Here is a 20246-nt window from a genome sequence, read left to right as displayed (position 1 = left end):
CTCGATGAAATCATCAATATTACATTTGAAAAAAAAAAAGAGAAAAATGTCAGACTGTGTGAAACTATTTAGTATGATGACTATAATAAAAGGAATTTAGTCCGAGGTCTGCCTCGGAAATTGAATCTTCAGAGTGGCTTGGACCTTTTCATAAATATGGTATCATCTCTATATCGATTTGACAGCAACCAGGAATTTCATGAGTGGAGCAAATAAGAAGATCTCGTGCATGCCTTTCACGCTTCAGAGCGCTCACACAATCACCGACTGAGAGTGATTTTTTTTTTTTTTTTTTTTTTTCGGGAGCCTGCAGAGGAGTTTGGAGCCTGTTTTCTGGACCTCTGCCTGTTGTTCATTCAACTGGGTCACCGTGGACACAAAGACACACAAAAGCAACTTCATAATGCTCTCATTTGGCACCTCAGCACAGAGAGGAAATACAAACAGACAGCTATCTGAAAAATAGAGCCTCGCTATCTGGCACCAACACAGTGTTTCCCTTTGTGACACCAGAGACGCTGCTCCCTCCTGCAGAGAGTGTTGTTTGTGGGCACGAACTCAAAGGATGAACAGAGGAAAGTCAGACTAATGTTGTTTTAACAATACAGCAGACATGAAACGGTGTTACTGGTTTGTTTTTAAAGTGCTGGTGCCCTTTTGAGAAACTATTGCAAGTGATCTCCACTGTGTGTCTTTAGAGGGGAATAAAGAACGTCTAAATACAATGACGTCTCACTGAAGGCTGAATGAAATGAGACATTTCACATTTAAAAACAAATACCAGCATGATTCCTCCGGCTGTTGTGCTGCATGTAGCGTTTTTAAAATGCAACATCTCTGAACCAGTTTGAGAAAAGCCTCAGGAGAGGAACACATTAATACCGGCCTTATTTCAAATAAACATATACTGAGTTTTTTACATGATGAATTAAAAAAAAATATGTGCAGATGAAAATGTTCTTCATCAGCTCAGGGCCACATGTTTCTTGGAATAAAAAACAACAACACAACATTGCACCTACGTTCATAGAAATATGTTTGAGTGAGATTCTACATAAATTAACTTTTTGATATTCAAGCACAAAATGTCTCCGTATTCTTCTGTCACTTCTTACTCCCTTTCAAGCTTCTGCTACTTCCTGTGATTCTTCTTCTGCTGCTTCTTTCTTGTTCCTCTTGTAAAGCTTCTTTTACCTCCTTTGTACCTTCTCCTTTATTCCCTACAACAGATTCTTCTCCTTCCTCTTGTATAGCTACGTTTACTCTCCTCTCCTCCTTTTTCTTATTTTTATTTTTTTCTTCTCCTTCTCCTTCTTCTTTTTCCTCTTCCTCTTCTTCTTGGCACCTTATTCAAGGATTCTAAACATCCTTATATTCTGCATTATCAATGAAGAAAATGAAAATAACAATATTAAGCTTGTAAGATATTTTGTTGTGGTTCAATCAGTTTAGTCAGTTCACTTCATTTTCAGACTCTCGGTCTTAAGTATAAAAATGATTGCAAAGATGATGTTTAATATGCACGGTGTAACAGTGGAGGAGTAACCCCAATGAATGATAATGCATGAAAAAAAAATGTAATCCCAACAAGTTTAGAAATAAAAGAAGGTTCAAGTTCTAACTCTCTTCTCCTGCTTTAGGTTTCACATGCTGTACATGCATGTGCAATATATCCAAGTGATGCATTTGGAAAAGAGTAGCCCTTAATAAATTGGAAACTGTCTATAAAGTATTACGCTTAGTGACACTTTATGATGTCTTGTCTGCCAAGCTCAGCTTTTTTTGCATTCATAATGTTCTTATGTAATGTTTGAAAGAGGCAGGATTAAATAAAGTCCAGTTGGCCGTTCACCCCCGAGCTCACTCATGGATTACTTATTTTATTATTATGCAGGTTTTATGTAGTGCGTACCTTTTAAATCAATTCAGCCTATTTAACAGACTTTTACTTTTTTAACAGTCAGTGTAGGCAGGTTTCTATCTGACAGTAACAGTCAGCTGCTTCTTTAGTTCTTAATCTGAGTTTTTCTATCATGGTTTAAAGTCTTGTATTAGTCAGATTGTGAATGAGGTAAACCAAATGTTAAAATCAGAGTCTAATGCGACTTAATTGTCTGCATCTTATTCATGTAGATTCATGTGAACGGCTGCTACTTGCAGGTATGGGTGAACATGAATCTTCATTAAGAGATTTTAAAGAATGATTTAAAATCTCATGGCTTGATATCCAAAGTTTAATGAGAATAACACCTTTTGCTGCATTACATAGGGGTGTAGTTCTGCTTTTGCCTCTTTTTTTTCTGCAGTTTCTTTTGGTCATTGCAGTACCTATCTTCATTTCTTATGACTATTGATTTTTTTTGCTCAAATGGAGGAGTTAAAAACCTTTCCTCTTTGACTTCAGGAGACTAGCACCCAGATGTTTATCTTTGATATAGTTGAACAATAAATAACCTGGAAGTTTAGCTCTCTTTCAGGGGAAGAAGAAGAAAAATGTTCTGGCTAATGTTGCCAAAACCTGTTTCTGTTATAAAGTTGAATTTTCCTTTTCAATAGATGTTGTGTAAAAGTTGAGGGTCAAGGGCAACTCGGTAACACAAACGCTGAACCAAAATGCTTGAGATCAGAAAAGTTGTGCCAAAATTGTAATCAGCCTATCTGAATTTTGAAGCACAGCACTGCAGCTCCACTGTCTCCTCTGCAGATGTATTATATTCATGCAGTGGCTCCGAGCCAGCGTTTTCAGACCAGAGGGGACATGCTTTGTATCTTCAAGGAGGAACATTGTTCAGGAGATGCTGCCTGAACTCCTCTAACATTCCCTGTGTATTTATTTTCTTCCTTTTATTTTTATTTTACCGTCTCACGTGCTTGGCTGCATGCCGACTCCATTGTCTCTGCCTTTTCTTCTTCTTCTTCTGTTTATTATTCTGCACAGGGCTGATGACTTTACAACGCACATCAATCCTCCAAAATTTCATAAATGTTGCTTGGGTTTATTGCTGTATTGGGGTGTGGAATCATGCAAATTTTTTCAAAAGTTCTGCTTTTCAGAAATTATGGAGGAAAAAAAGGGATTATCAAATGATGTCTCGTTCATGTTTTAGAGTACTATTATGGATAATGAATGGGTTTCATAAGCAAAACCAGGACTACATCCTGCGTTAATTGCCTTAGCTTCCTGAATTATTGATGCTAAGTGAGGTTTAAGAGTTGAGTTTGGCACTCATTAGTCCTCAGCGGAGTGTCCGCAGAGTCGTGAACTCCAGAGAACCTTTTAATGAGTGTGATTATCGCAGGTTGGAGACCCTTTTTTTCCCCAACCTTTAGGCCGTAGGATTGTTTTGTATGAGGGCTTTTGCTTCATTACTTTGAGAGAATTCTAATTAACAAAATGTTAAAAGAACAGAAGGGTTACTTTCTGTCTGGTGGCTATTCCCCTTGTTCCCACCTCTCTTTCTCACACTCACTTCTTTCTTTTTTTTGCAACTGTGGTGCATCTCCCTCTCTCTCTTTGTGTTTTCTTCCTATTTTTCTCTTTCTTACCTCGTCTATTTCCCTTTGTGTTGTACTGTGAGATATTTACGACACTGACCTTTTCAGCCGTAAGCTGAAAGTTAAATACACCAGGCTCTTGATTGATCTTGTGTGAGGCAATTAAAAGTTTGTATTAATATGAAAAGAAGGCAGAAAATCGATTTCACTTTCTGCATGACACATAGTCCTGTGATGATTGCCTAGGGAAGGTAGATTATTTTTATACAGCTAAATCGAACTCTCAACAGCCTCAAAAGTTGGCTATATATTGAATTTTGGCTCCCAGATTGAATATCTCCGGCTATCTGCGGATTGGCTATTAAATCCTGGCGCTGTGTGGTGTGACGGTCATGGTTAGTTTGGTTGGGAAACTGCAACCAATTCTCTCTGGTGCAGTGTGTCTCTCCGACGCTCAGATTTGGATGCTAAGGAAGAGAGAGATGGAGGGGAATTTTTAGGAGACGGGTGATTCTGTGCCATCTCGTCTCGGGGACTCCAATGATGTGAGTCACTGGAGTGTGGAAGGTTTTACACGAGCACAATCAGCTGCTGGATGGGGAGTTAGGCAGGCCGACGTTGGAAATGAGCTATTGACATCCTCTGTCATCTCTGAATATGTGCTGGCAATGAAGAGCTCGGGATCCGTGGTGACAGTTTCATTGTTTCCACAACTGCCCCTAATGGTTGCTCTTGCAGAGTCTTTTCCCTCTTGGCGTTTGCAGACATTTGTCATTGAAATTGGACTATTGATCTAATCCTTTAGCGTATTCTTTTTCTTTCAGAATTTTGAGCTAGATTTTAAGCCGTGCTCTCAAAAACTTTCCCCAAGCCTGCAGTTGTGATCTGTCCGTTGCTCTGCTCTGGATGTGTGTTTATTTATAACTGAGGGGCAGCGGGTACTCTGGGCTTAAATGAGGCGTTCCTGTGACAGCTCTGGTGACGACACACACCTGCTCTGTGACACTGATGGAGATGACAGAGCTGCAGGAGTGCCTACAGGTCAGTGTGCTCTCAGAGCCTCTGCCACTTGGCAACGTCTGCCTTCCTGCTCCAAGGAAGTGTCACTATTGATTTGTGTCAATGAGCTGACAAGGCTGCAGGGCCCGGCCACTACGAGAGAGAGCACACAATCTATATTCAAGAGCAGATATTTAATTCATCCTGTTGTATCCATGCACTCACCTAGAAGTCAAGATGTACTGATACCATTTTTTTTTAATTCCAAAGAAGGATTCTGATATCAAGACTTAGGTTTAAGCAGATACATTGTACCCATAAGACCAGTGCAAAAATATATATTTGAATAGTTTTAATATGTAATCCATACAGGGTTATCACTCTAAAGCAGGGGTGTCCAAACTTTTTTTCTTGCGTGCCAAAATTGTCATGTTAGAATCGCTCCCGGGCCACAGGTTGTTTTTTTTATTAAATATAGTTTTAAAAATAGTAAGGCTTTGTAGATCAGAATCAAAAGGCTCGCTAAAGAAACCCTTTAATAAAAGGAAATCAAATATTTTGATTTCTTCGTTCTACTTTATTTGTTTTGTTCTCAGAATCAAGCCTGGTGGTTCATGTTTTTGGAAAAGCTTTCTGCATTTAGCTCAGGTCATTAAATGGTTAAACAACAGTCCGCTAGTTTGTAAAAACTTTACATACGTTTTTTTTCATAGTCTACAAAATAATGTGGAAAATAGTAAAAGCTGTAGATTTAAAAAAAAAAAAAAAAACAACAACATACATGTTACTGAACATTTTCTATTTTAGGAATATTGTTCAGCCCTTGTTAACATGAAAAATAAAAATAAGATAATGTGCCGATCTTAATCAAGACCTCAAAATCTTCTGATTCTTCATTTGAAGTCAAAATCCCCTCAAGGGCCGCAAATGGCCCTCGGGCCGCACTTTGGACACCCCTGCTCTAAAGCTATGTTTGTTGAACAGACTGACTCACTCCTGGTCCTTATTCAGTTTGCTTTTACACTACACTTCGTCAAGCACACTAAAACCTGTCAAATGTTATGCACTGTAGCATTGGTTTACTTCTCTTGTTTGGTTTGGATACCATTCTCAAATACGGCAAACCGAACTCTCAAGCGGACCAGAGTTTGGTTCTTTGGTCAGCACCAGAGTTCCTTGAACCTTCAAACCACTTTAAACCAAACAAACTATCCGACAAAGCGCTCCAGAGTTAGCTTCAAATGGACCGAACAGCTCAGGTGTGGTCGAGCCTAAGAAACAAGCTAAGCTAACATTAGTCTGTCGCTGCGGCCCACCAGGTAAGACATGGCTTCTACCGCTGCAAGCTACGGAGAAGTTGCTGGTCTCAGTTCCCACCTATGTGTGTTTTAATCAGCTTTAAGACCAGTGAATCCAACCTGAGAAAGAAAGAAAAACCCAGAGAGGAGGAGATGGTGGATAAATGCTTTTAGAAGAGCCGCTGTCCTTTGAGAGAACAAAAGAACGGACTTCTCTTTGTCCTGCCATAATATAATCCTGTTAACTTAAGCAGAATATTACAGCATTTTATATTACATTACTGCCTAAGAACACTGACTGAAAGTGACAGCTGATTCTGAAGCTCTTCATCCTCTATTCTTTAATCAGACTGATCCTCTGATCTTTAAATGCAGAGAGGAAGAAGAAGTGAGTTCACACAACACTCAAAGCCTTCATAAAGAGTTTGCTCTTAGACCAGATGGGGTTATCCTTTTAAAAGAGTTTCTCCATGCATTGAGGAGAGCATCAGATCAGAGGAAAAAGGAGGCACAATTCTCCTGTGTCTCATTTCATCCAATATCTTTCAAGGCCTTCTTCTTCTTCTTCTTCTTTTTTTCTTCGTGGTGGTCTCTGTGGAATACTGAACGAGTGAAGAAAGATAAACGGATACCAGTCTCATGCTTTCTAGTTGTTCCATCAGCCTGGCAAAATAAAAATCATCTGCTCCGAGGTGACCGGGTCTTTGCCTTCATCTCCCCTGGAACTTTCAATCTATTTCATTCATAACTTATTATTATGAGTAGAGAGGCCTCCTTGGATAATTTCACTTAACCACTAAAAAAAAAAAAAACGCTTTCTGCCATCTTTGGCACCAGGGTGCTGCTTCACATCTCTGCCCTGCTATTAAATAGATAAAGTGATTGCACCCTTTCACCTCTGGGAGAACTGGTAATAAGTTGAGTTACTACTGCTGGTACTTATAGGCCCTATTCTGTTTCTAGGCGTGATATTTACACCACTGTGATGTTTGGCCTTCAACCTGAATGTCACTGTGACGTAATGGGGGGGGGGGAATGAAGTGATCCCTCTGCTGTCGAGGTGTTACAGAGGCTAGACAGTATCAACGGAGCCAGCGGGGGAGCGCAGGGTTGTGTGTGTGCATTTCCTGCTGGGCCATGCTTCCACAACGCCGAAATGCAATTTGAATTCACAGACTGGCACAAGAATATTACTGCATTGCAGAATCGGTATGAATTTACGAAGAGGTAATGATGGCTGAGCTTGGTTACAGCCCTTTTTTACGGAAATCAGTCTGAAAAGGGCTATAGTAGTCTCTGTGAAAACAGCTAAGCAAACATTAAAGCTGCTACAGTTAAAGTAGTTTTGAGTGGTATTTGAATAGTCTCAATTTAAAACTGATGCCTCTATATTACCTGCAAAAGTAAACAAGACCATCAGCAAGAAGTTTGCCTTTTTCTATGTAATTATGATTTATTTTATTATAGAGGTAACAGGTGGATACAATTGAAGAACCGTGTAAGTGAGAAGCTGGTTTAGCTTTGTGGTTAGAGTTGCCGCCCCATGTATAGAGGATATAGTCCTCGTCACAGCGGCTGTAGGTTTGAATCCAACCTCGGCCTTTTGCTGCATGTCTACTCCCTCTCCTCCCAATATTTCCCATCTCTCTTCAGCTGTCCTATCCGATAAAGACACAAATGGCCCCAACAAAAAACAAGTAATAGGTCAACAGAACAACGGAACAGCAAACGCAAACGTCAGGTTGACAAAAAGGAAAAGACAGTGACGTAACAAAAGGGGGGAAAAAAATTGTGTACTTGGTTTTGGCTCTTAGTCAGATGACATTAACAAATACACTTAACAGGAGTTACTGTATGCCCAAGCACCACTCAGCATAGCAACTAAGAAGCAATCATCTTTACCTCTTGGAACATCCACTCACCCAAATAAACTTTAATGTCCAAGCAATGTGAGTATAATCTGCATCCAAAACTAACCCATCGACTTAAAAGCACAGTCGGAGCTGTTTTAAATATTCAACCCGCAGCATGAAGTACAGCTAGATTCATTGATGCTCGTCCAGTGTTGGCTGCCTTGCTTGTCATGTGAGTGGACAAAGGGGATTTTAACCTGAAAGGAGAAGGACACAGGAATGATAGCGGTGAAGAAGGGCGCTATAACAAGACTTTTCCGTTTCCCCTTTTCTCCCCGTTGTTTGATGATTAATCGAAACCCATTAGCGCGGAGCCTAGACCAGTGAATTCAGTCTTAATTAGTTTCTTTTTTTACCCCTCATTCTCCTCTGCTTTGACATAGGGTACACATTATCTACACAATGAGGGATTGGCAAACTGCTTATCTGATTGTGCCGTACGTCTCATGCAGCTGCTATTATTGCTGTACTGTGCAGTATCAGGAGAACGTTGCCTCACCTGGGGCTTGAAAGTGCACTGCTTAATGTGAAACCAGATGCACACACACGCACTTGTTCATTTAGCAAACTCAGCAGAAGGACGTTTAGAGGTGGTGTAGTGGTATTTGTGCTCAAAGCTTAGCTCTCAGCGGAGCTTATATCTGCTGGGAGGTGGGCACGCTGATATTTTCCAAGTTAATCCCCCCCCTCACCGGTCCTCCTCCACGATCAATGGGGATCTCTGTTATGAGCCAAAAAGAGCGACACACCCACCTACACTTAATTAAAAAGACTTGACATAGATACTGTACTAGGATATTGTGTCTACCCCTGACCCCTCAGCTAATATCTGAACCCGGGGGGGGGGGATCAAGTCATGTAATCGAGGAGGAGGCAATCCATCTAATCCTGCCATTGTCAGCACTCGCCCTGCCCCTTTTTTTTGCTGTATTGCTTCTGCACAACTACTCCAATGGGAAGATTATAGACCTGTCAGCAGTGGCTCGTTCTTATTTACGTTTTGAAACACAAAAACATACTGAGTCAGCAAGACTCCATGGGGGAAAAAACTCCTCCTGGTAATCATAATTTATGACATGGTACACCCCTTTATGACTATATTCCCTGCAAATACTTGAGGAGCTAATTAAAGTGTCTAAGGCAAGTGTGAGTTATTGGCTCCAAGCCCGTTAGGTTTGTTTCAGCTCAAATTAAGAGGAAAAAAACGTCCCTCACTTCTTATCACTGTTGAGTTTCTGAGCAGCCTGATGGCAGGAAAAACTCTGGCATGTCTTCCGCTTTCCTTCTTACATCCCACCTACGTGTTGGTTCCCGACTCTCAACTCTAAATCCTTGAAAAACCTTTTTTTGATGTCTCAGTGGTTCGAGCCAGGTGCTGCAGACTTGATTTTGTTGCGAGGGGCAGCTTACAGGATTTAGGGGATGTCGAATGTAATTGTACTGAGGCAAAGACAAAATGACAAGAGTTATTTTTTTAACTCCCTTCCCCTCTGGTCCTTTGGTCTAGTGTTGATTGTGCTGGTCGTGAGAGCCACAGGCTTTATGTGGACTTGTTTGTGCAGCCAATGTCATTCTTCACTGAGCTGTGTCACTATTGCTGCCCTGTAAATGGATTTCACATGAAGAATAACTGCAGCAGGCCGGTTCAATGGCAGAATTTGGTATCCAGACCTTAGACTGTATAGATGAAGGATGCAGACATTGCACCTTCACTTGTGGATTTGCTGACTGCCTGCATCCTTGAGGTTTGCATACTGGAACCCACCATAGTGGTATCCTGGAGCTGGAATGGGAACACACTGTATTTGGATGACAGTGCTGTGCTGGAGAGGAGCTTCAAGTTTTCAGAACTTTTCATTTTACACACTTTTGGCTAATTCATTAGCGGATGAATTTTGCCATCTCACTTCTCGCATAATAACATTCTACTGCAGTTGTATATTTATCACACTAAAGAAGCTGAGAGAGCTCGTGGGATGAAGAAGACTTGTAGCATGTGAATGGCATGTGCGGTTTAACTTTTTGTTATGATGCGCCAAAGTCTCTACAAGGCCAGTAAAACTGCTCACAACGGGGTTAGATGGCCTAGAGGCTGTCGTCCTCCAAGCGGGTGGCCCAGGTTTAAGTCCAACCCGCGGCTCCTTTTCCTCCATGTCATCACCACTCTCTGTCTCTCCATGATTACAGACTCTATCTGATGTCCTGTCAAATAAGGCATAGAACCCCGGTAATATACTGAATATCTTCTTTTTTTTTTCTTTTTTTTAAATGACACAGACGAACAAACAAAAATACATGTTTTATAAACAGTTGATGCGATAAGTTACTAACGGGAAAGCAGACCTAATTTAATGCTACAGCACAGACTTCTTGGGCGGCCAGTCAGTGCCATAAAACTGTACAGAAAATCATATTGTTTGACTGATTTTTGCATGAAAGATCCCCAAAGGCACCAAAAACACAAAGACAGCAGTGAGGTTAAGTTCAGTAACTGAATCAGATCAGATGATATCAAGCCGACAGCCTGCAGTATCCACCTGTCACTCAAAGGGGACCACCCCCCAATTATGCATCACTTTAAGGCTTCATATGACTTGGAGAGACGATGCATAAATATTTACCCTCTGTTGTAATTGATTTAAAGAAATTTAGTCCCAAAGTGTTTTGCACCACTCCACACTGTTAATATTTCTTATTAATCGAAACCCATTATTAGTTTATTTCTGATTTAAAGTTTGACATTTCCATTTTGCCTGATCAAGTTGAGCTGTCTTTGCAGCCAGCCTCAAGTGGACACTCAAGGAACTGCAGTTAATGGCTCTTCCCAGGTGACTTAATTCCGCAGCCCCTTGTTCCAGACATGTCAGCATTAAAGTGGTGACATTATCAGTTTCTAAACTGACATTTTGGAGCAAGTAGCTCCATTTTAACCTTGGCCTTAATATGCAACATTACTGCGTTTTACTGACAATGCAGCTCAGGCAGAAGTGAACATCTGGTTTGTGTCAACCTTTCTGCAGATTTTTACCTGAGAGGGCAACTTCTCTGACTGCTAATCTTTTATTAAGTAACACAGTCTGGGATTTGACATTTACATACTCTCCCCGAGCATATTAAGCTCTTTATGTGCTGATTATTATCTCCAGGCCAATAATGGAGATTAGCAGAAAAAAAAAAAAACACCTCAGTTATTCTGACTGTGTCTCTTATCTCATCCTGCTCTTAGAAGGTCATCGATTGTTATGATCCCTTTTCTCTCCCACAAACACAAACACACACGCGTACACACTCACACTCGCACACAATCATATACACACTCATGTCTCTGTCCTTTGTGTCTTCCACCAGACCTGCGGGAGATAGTGTTCGTCCTCCAGAGTCAAAGCAACTCCTTCCATGACAGGCAGGCAGAGAGACGGAGAGCTGATTTACTGAAGCAGGCACACAGTCTCACCGAGGTAAGATAATTAGCACATTTCACTCATGAACACATGCTCTACTTTTGGCATTCAGAGTGAGACACTTTGATTTTTTTTGGGGGCCCAGAGAGATATTTTCTATTTTTCCGTTGTATTTTCTATTCTTGCTTTTTCCTCTTGTCCTGAAATGACCACACATTTTCTCGAAACCCAGAAACATTGGAAGACCCTTCAAATTTTTAGAAGGCATTGTGCTTCTTACGATAATCACTAGGGGAAAAAAGTTTCTAAATATCAGTTGATGTTGGCTGTGTATGTTGCTGTATGGTGTCAGCGCTGATGATTTTTGAGATCAACCCACAACTTTAACATTTTTTAATTTGGACATATATTGAGAAGGGGGTACACATTACAAGATTTGAATACACCGAAAACAACATTTCAACATGTTTGCCATTTGTTCCACTATTACTCAAGTCTCATCATTTAAAATATTGAATGATGGTGTGAAGAATTATTCATGTTACCCTCCAGATTCAACCTCTTCAGCACATTAAAGTCCAAAATATGAAAGTTTAAAATATGCAACATTCTCATCTCCTTGTGACAGCCAATCATGTTCTCACTGAAAACTTTGTGAAATGTGTACAGCTTTGATGTTTACATATATATGACTCCTCTCTGCAGATCATCCTTCATTTGGCCTCTTGTTGGTACATTTTTAATGAGAAGTGATGATTATCCGAAGGCATCTTATAATATTCATGTTGATGAGTATCACGATTTGTGTTTATCACACAAATATTCCAGATACTCCAAAAGGCTGCAGGAAAGAAGAGTGTGTGTTTTCTGCTTGGACATAAGCTCAGAGCTTTCAGTTAGCATGTGTTCATAATGTTAGAGTTAGAAAACATTTGCACGTCAAAATGTTGTGTCTGCATCATTCATGTTCATTAAATCTCTGAAGTGGCCGATGAAATGTAGTGTAATGTATGAGCAATATTCTGTTAAAATGTAAAAGTAAACTAGCTTCTAAAAATGTTCCAGTTCAGATGAAGACAGTGTGCTCTGTGTTTTCATTCTCAAGAGGCCAATTTGGATCTCTTATTTGGACTTATATTTCTGCACTCATGGGTTAGTTACTGTTGTTGCTGGCTCACTTTCCTTAATTGCCAGATGTCAAAGACCTTTAAACTACCGAATCAACGAACTGGACAAGAGTTCTTTACATCCTGTGAAATTTTTTCACTTGATATCATGCACTGCATTTAAGAAAAGTATTGTCAGAAATAAGAATCATGTAGCAGCTCAGTTCCTCATTTTTTTATTACTGACATCCAACAGGTCAAAAAGTCACAAGTTAGGAGAGACAGTTTCATGTGAAGTGTTATTAACAGTGACCTGAATCAGTGCTCGTAGATATTCTTAGTCATGATTTGAGATGTGGCTACTCTACTAGAGTGGATCAGAGCAGACGGACTTTATGAATACAACTTCATGTTGTTTGAAGAACTCAGATGTTCAACGTTTTAGTATCTCAACATGCAATGACACAGGCTGAGTAATTTGAGATTTTTAATTGTCTTTTTACAATTCTATAATTCACTTAGCAGACGCTTTTACATACATCAGAGAGTAAGTGCAACACGAGCAAGGATCTAGAAAAGAGGAAACAATGTCAGTAAGAGCAAACGATCAGCTTTGAGAGTCTGATTGGACACTCAGGTTCTGACGGGCATTGCACAAAGGCAAAGCTTTTAAAGAGCAAGTAAAAGTTTGAAAGTTTTCAAAAAGATGTAAGACCCCCAAAAAGTTTGGATCAAAAAGAGACGCTAATACAATCAGAGTGAAAGTGCTTTTAGTCTAACATATTCTCAGAGAGAACAATCTGTTCACCCCCAAGGCTCAGAGTCATTAAATAGTTTTTTTGTGTAGTTTTAAAGTTGTGTTTTGATTTAATTTAAATTTAATCAGGAATAAAACAATATCTCTTAGAGCTTAAATAAAACAGAGGGATGGAAATAGCATATTTATATTTTACATTTCTTTTACAGAATATACTTGGAGGTAAATTTAAACCTTTCAGTTTTTGCTTTGAGATTTACAAATTATATTTTAATAATAATAATTAATTTCATTTTCCATTTCTTTTGCCACAAGACATCATTTATTAATCATTTGTTTCTCCAAATTCCTTTTGAAGTTTTCTTTTTTTCTCTCAGCTTTTTATTCTTTGCTTGATTATCATACTCAGTATTAAGTTTTCGACCGTCTCCCATCCAGGTGTACGAGCTTTTTATGAATGTCCCAATCTGCTGTCATGCACTGATAACCAATTAATGATCCTGCCTGCTGAATGTCCTGATGTTTTTATCAACTGTTCCTTGAAATCTGTTCTCAGAGGTCCTCACAAAAATCAGACCATAACTGTCGTTACACATGATCCTAACAATGTAGCTTTAAAGACTTGTTACCAGCCTCTGTGAAAACAGCCTGATGTAGTGCACACTACAGAATAAAAAATGCAACAACAAAAACAAACGCTTATCCTTTAATAATATTGGAGTGTAAAGCTAAAATTAAACTCTCCCACTGATCATATTTACAGCCACCCACTCCCTCCTCTTCTGAACACGAGTTAGGAGCAGCCGTCCACCGCTTCACTCCCACCTCCAAGGCACAACACACGCAGGCTCATATTCAGCTGTTTCAAAGGAGGGTGATCCTGAGATACACAAGGAAAGATCAAAGACGTTTAATGCAGAGATTAGCTTAGTTTGTAGCTGTAAAACACATTTGTTGTACAGTTTGTTGGGCTACAAAGCTTTGCAGAAAACCCTGTAATATCCGGAAATATCTTAAAACAGTTTCAAAACAAAAAAAACAGCAGAAACACAAGAGAACTGATATAACCTTGGATATCTCATCAGGTTCAGGTTTGGTTTAACCGTCTTCCTCCGGGCCTGTGCTCAGAAGTGTTGTAGAACCTAAATGATTCATTTAAAGATCTGTAAATGATTTAAGGATCACTTCTTGTCACATTCTTGAAATGTTAGGAAAACGTCAGTGAAAGGTTGATGATTTCTGACCTGATCCAAACTCATGTACTGTCAGTATTTGATCTCTGAGGTGGGTTCTGTGGTATCTGCATCTTATTGTGGATGGTTTGGTGATATCCACAGATTTACAGAGACAACCTGTGAATCCCTTCTGACAGGAATTCAAGTTTCACATTTTGATTTATATAGGATCATGCTCATAGCTACAGAGACGCATATCTACAGCTGAAAGAGATTTATTTAAGGGTTCACAACTATTTGCTACGTCATCATCATCCTGATATGAGCATTTGGAATAAACACATGCAAAAGTTTGAATTTATCACATGAAATAAAGAGAAAAGATTAAATGTAAACAATCAACGCTCTCTCACTCAGTATGTTTACATTAGTTGGATGGAGGCAGTGATGTAATGACCATGCTTTAACGCCATTTTAATGCAGTCAGGGGAAGCTGAAGCTAGTATCTGACAATTCAGGAGAGACTTGTTTCAAACGGTATGGTGTTAAATATGGAGCATAAAACTGTGATATATTGCAAATATGCATACTTAAGTTTTGTTTATTCTTCACACTTCCCATTATTATCGCAATGTTGAACAATGCTATTACACATCACATATTTTTCTCATACCCTGCAGGCCTAATTTAAATCTGACGCCTTGACCAGCAATAGTAAAATCCTGTGTGTATGTGCTTGCTTCACCTGTATTGCCAGTTCTTGCTGTTATGAACATATTGTATTGACCATAAAAGAAAAGGTAATTTCCATCTGCTGATCATAACTGGAGGTAGAGCAGCTGCCTGTCAAAACCACTTAAGCCTCCCCTCAGGCCCCTCCTACAGTTCCTTTCCCTCCACTGCATCCAGGTCTCAGTGACCCCCATCCTCCTCCAAGTCACCAAGCAGTCAGGATCCTGTTTGCTGCAAGCGTTACCATGTGAGAAGCTGCTCTTTTCTGTTGATTATAGGTCTACAGCTTGCACACAATTGCCATAGAAGATTTCGCCTCTTCTTCTTGAATGCCTCCTTCATCACAGGAATGTCAATAGCTCCTCGAAGCAAAAATCTTGTTTTTCAGATTGCATTATTGTCCGAACAGTATGCTCCTTTTATTCAGCAAGTGAAAGTCTGTTTACTACAGCCATGGTGTAAATGTCCAGAATAAAGTGGTTCAAAAAAATGCTTGGTGTTTTTATACTATTAGATACAGCTCAGATACGATGAGCGCTAACAAACCTCAGTGACTAACAGGGTTAAATTAGTGTAAACAGTGTCAGGCGTGTCACCTAAAGCTAACAGGCTGCTGGTAGAGCCAAAGCCTGGGAGCAGACTGTTCCCCCTGACTTCCTGCATGATGAGTGGACCGTGCAGTAATGAACCACAGGCTCACACGCACTGCTGCTTTGTTTTTCTCTCGGTGTGCAGCTTTGGCTGGCTCAAACAGTCCTCACACACCTTCTACGCTCTGCCTGCACTACAGAGAATTCAGATGAAGCAGAGCTCTCTTATTGAGAGAGTGATTGTGTGCACCGTGCATGTGCTAAAATATCCTGAGCTTCTTTCCACTGATATATCTTCTTTACCATCAGTGTATTTCCTGGTGTCAGGATGAACAAGAGCAGGCATGCCTGAAGGCAATATTGGTTTTGAAGGATGACACCAGTGTATAAAAAATATATTGAAGGGATAGGGCTTGTATTATCTGACTCTCTTGTTGTTAACCATCCAAAACCCACAATATGAGGCAGAGTTGTGATTTTAGGTTTCGTATATAAAAAACACTTTAACCTAAAAAGCGTATTCGATTCACTGACTTCTCATTTTATCTTCTGGGCTGAGTCACGATGATAGGCATGCAGCACAACATTTGAGATACCTCTTGTCTACCCAGCATGCAGCAGTATGTTTCCATTTGTTCTGACATCAGCACATAGGTAAAAAATAAAGGAATTACATTTGATGACTTAGTTACATATTTGATTTATACAAAGATAATCACTGAGAAACTCGCCTTCGTGCACTACCAGCTTGAAAATATTTTTGGGCAGTCTGAAATGTAAAATACTAAAAAAAGAAGACCCTGAAATCCCACATTAAACCAGAATGATAAAACATTTCACTTTGTACATACATGAATAGAGAGCAGCATGGCTTTGTAGAGTGGTGGAAAGATATGAATGTTGTATGAAATACAGCAGCCAGGGCAGCAAAGGTGTTATTTCTAAGGCAGGGTTTATGTGATAAATATTTAAAAGGCTTAACGTGCAGGACCATGAGTCCTGTAAGTAAAGCTGTGAGACGGGCTAAATCCAAGAGCGGCTCATTAGCATTGATCAAACCATTGACCTTCCTGTTAGAGGACAGTCTTTGTAAACACCAGGCCACCCTGGGGTCCTTTGTTGCAGAAAAGTTCTTTTGATTGTCTTCCGCTATGTTCAGCCATTGTAGGGTAATTAAAGTTCACTGTCTTGGTGTTTTGTTTTGTTTTGTTGTATCTTTCAGAAACCGCCGGTGCTTTTGCTTCTTCACACTTTATCAGATAATGAGGGAGATTGGAGTATGCTCCCTCTGCTGCCTTAGTAAGTATCCCTGAGCTCACACCATTGAATGAGCCTGTGATAAACCAAAGATTTATGTTTTGTAAAGGAGATAACGTTTGAGACACTCCGTCTTCCTGCTGTTGAGACTCTATAGGTTATGTTTTGGTTTTAAGGACATTTAGTCAGCCTCATTTGAAGGCTTCAGATTGCTTTGACGCGCCTTCTCAGACAATTACTGTGATTGATTGCTTCACATTATGATAAATACCCTCCTAATGTGTCCATAACTGTGACAATAAGCCAATTACTGCAGTTATGCAGTCGTCTGAATGGCACCGTAATGACATTAGCTTCAGTCATCTACATGATGAGCCTTCTTGAAGCTCCACTATGTGTTCGATAAATTGTTATGTGAAGACGTGAAATAACATTTCAAACTTTTTTCTTCCTCCATCATAAAGATTTAGGACTCAGATCAGAAAAAGAAGCCATAGTCCTTATCGAGTGAAAGCCTGTGTGCTTGTGATGTTTTTTTTTTTTTTTTTGGTCTTCCTGCCCTCAGGGGAAAAACTGTGTGTGTGTGTGCTTGATCTGACTGGGTCAGGAGCCTCAGTGAGAGAGTTCCTCAGACAACTGAAAAGGGGAAAAAAAAGGCTCTTTGTAGAGTTTGTCTGTGTATGGTGATGTTCCACTTATTCTTATTCTATTATTTAAGTGCAGTTTTGATGTGTGTCCTCAGCTTATCACACTCTTTTGGGAAAAACTCATCCTGGATCGTGTTTCTTGAGGAGGAAACAAATGTGAAGATGACTAAACTTGTTCAAGTCCTTGCAAAATATGACAAAAATAAAGTAAGTACGAGATATGTATTTTAAACCATCCCTCTCTCTGTCTCTCTTTTTTTCCCCTCTCTTTTTCTCTCTCAGCCAAATTCTTCAGTGGTACGTGAGCTTCCTGTTTGGAGCTCCGGTTTAGTCGCTCACCGGTTCAGTCAGGAGACGCAGGATATCATTTTGGCTTCTGCAGCTGCTGAGCTCTGCCAGCTCTCAGAGTAGCCTGTCACACGCGACACTCCTGTCTCTCCTGTATACTTATTTTAAGGCCTGTTTCTTCACTCATATTTTTCTTTCAGAGTTAGTGCATCAGATCGAATACAAATATCTGATAAACTCAGCAGTCACGGGATCATACGCTGGAGGTTGAAATGAAAAGATGTTTTTCCTAAGCTTTGAAACATATTTTTCCGCATCAATAATTTGTTTCTGCATCGTAATCTGAATAATCTGCATGTTTTGATGCATTATGTGGGTGAGTCATTGCTCTCTGTACTTGTTGACAAGCCTCCACAACATGACTTATAGCTGTTTTTTTATGAGCCAGAGGGCCATTTGCCAAATGTTGTTGGATAAAGCATGCAGGGTTAGCTGTGGAAGTTTTGTTTTGTTTGTTTGTTTTAACAACAAACACTGAAGTTTGATTTGGTCTATACTGAAACCTTTTCACTTTCAGTATAGACTACTTAGACCCTGCAGCCTGATATTTCATTTCTAAGCCAGCGATGGAAATTCATTTTTGTGTGAATGACTTATGAACCTTATCCTGAGGAGGAGGAGACAATGGATACATCACCTTCTGAGTTGATTCATTACAACATGCCCTAAAGCAAAGACTTCTCTCTCAGGTGTTGTCACACAGTGTGGCTGGCTGTGTTTTGTTATTACTGAGAAAAAAAAATGGGTTTCATTCTTTTCAGAATGTTTTAAGTGATTGCTTTTTACAAAACCAACTTCCACTTTGAAATTACCTTTCACCAATTAGACACCGAGGCAGCAGTTACACAACGTTGTAATACTTATAATACTGTCAAAGAGAATGAGTCAGAGCTTGTGTCTTTTATCCATTTGAAACGGGTGAAAGTAAAAACTCTACGCGGCATTTCTCTCAGGGGGGAATTCACAATGATCGTGCATTACTCGCATTCACTATCTGTCCAGTGCCAAGGAAAACTAAGATTGATAATACAGTAAAATCAGGGGTTAGTTAGTAATTATTGTTTTATCCTGCATAGCAATAGCAGCTTAAATAGCAATGTGTATCTTAGGACTATTTATTCAAGAGCGCTGCTGGCTGCCGATTCATCCCCCTGGTGACATCATTGCTGCCATCATCTTTGGCAAGTGCATGTGTGTAAATGCACTTCAGTTAACCCAGCTCTCTGAAAGACAACGGCTCTCACTTTAAGCGTCGCCATGTGTGCCTTTTTGTGAATTTGTGGGAAAAGAAATGTGTGAAATGTTGCACTAGAAGTACGAATGTGACCTTATTTTATCACTCGCGCTGGTGAATGGAGATATCAATAACCTGGCAGCACAGTCAGTTATTTGTTCACATTGTTTAAGAAAATGATTTGGCAATAATCTAGGTTAGAGACAATACAACTTGACAGCACCTTACTTCATTACAGATGTATTAAAAATAAAAAGTACAACATTTAGGGGGAAACCTGCAGCCAGCTGTCTCCTCTTTACTGTTCACACATGAGATTGGTATCAGTCTATTAATCCAAATCAAGCTATTAATAAATCTCATTATTTTCTTGGCGGGTGTCAAACTCAGTCACCACAAAGAGTTTCAAAGGTTTCCTGACAGGTGCTGTGTAAATATTCTCAAGTGACACCAGATGACGGAGTGTTTCCTTTCATGAAACTTCACAGTGAAATGTTAAAATGTGTAAATGTGAAGAGATGTACCCTGTACTCATGCTGACATCCTGTCACGTACTCCTCATTTGTCAGGAGTGGTTTCTTGGTAAGCCCCTCCACGATGCAGAGTCGACCATCATCCATCACTACGCCTTCGCAGAGAATCCCTCTGTCTTTAAATATCCAGACTTCACTGCTGCCTGGGCCTTAAGCATCCCGCTCGTTGTTCGGTGAGGACGTGCACTAAATCTGTTTCCTGTTTTTAGAGGCTATATTTTGTCTTTAGTGCATGTTTTTGACAAATAAAATCTCTCAATTTCTTTACAGGCTCGCCAATAAAGTGAAAGATGAGCCACTTAAATCTGACTTCACCATTGACCTGAAACATGAGGTAAGATAACACTCAAGTCAGTCTGTTTTCAAAGTGATGATGAGGATCGTGTTTTTTCTTCCATTTTTACAACAGTTTTCTTATTTGTCACACTCAAACCAAGGAGGACCAACTGTAATATATTTTCACAAGAACTGGAGGCAGGGAATCCATCTAACCTGGAAGCTAAATCTCATTACTTTGGAGAATTGTCGTGGCCCGGAATTGAGGCTCTTATTTTTATCACTGAAATCCAGTCAGGGAGGCGTCGAGGGGTTTGTGTTGGGTAAACACAGCAGCAGAGATATCAGGATCAGCCTGGAAAAGGTGCTTCTGTTCCAATTGGCATGAGCTGAGTCCTAGAGAATCTACTTTAAATCTGTATAAAATTTAAATGTATGAAAAGTCGACGAGGTACTGATGAGGTTTAAATGGAAAGAAGTTGTAA

The 20246-nt window shown here is 39.8% G+C and overlaps 1 protein-coding gene across 2 annotated transcripts in view; it reads left to right on the top strand.

Moving 5' to 3' along the window:
* The window catches only part of b3glcta (beta 3-glucosyltransferase a), a 57281-nt gene that overhangs the window by 18847 nt on the left and 18188 nt on the right, over positions 1-20246 (top strand). For both annotated transcript variants that reach the window (XM_061047024.1, XM_061047023.1), the window contains 5 exons: positions 11054-11163; positions 16689-16765; positions 17466-17577; positions 19522-19658; positions 19756-19819. In XM_061047024.1, coding sequence (XP_060903007.1) covers positions 11054-11163; positions 16689-16765; positions 17466-17577; positions 19522-19658; positions 19756-19819 — 500 coding nt within the window. The remainder of the gene's footprint in view (positions 1-11053; positions 11164-16688; positions 16766-17465; positions 17578-19521; positions 19659-19755; positions 19820-20246) is intronic.

The sequence above is a fragment of the Labrus mixtus genome, chromosome 9, assembly GCF_963584025.1.
Source record: "Labrus mixtus chromosome 9, fLabMix1.1, whole genome shotgun sequence".
Classification (NCBI taxonomy): Eukaryota; Metazoa; Chordata; class Actinopteri; order Labriformes; family Labridae; genus Labrus; species Labrus mixtus.
This window is presented reverse-complemented; position numbering and strand designations above follow the sequence as displayed.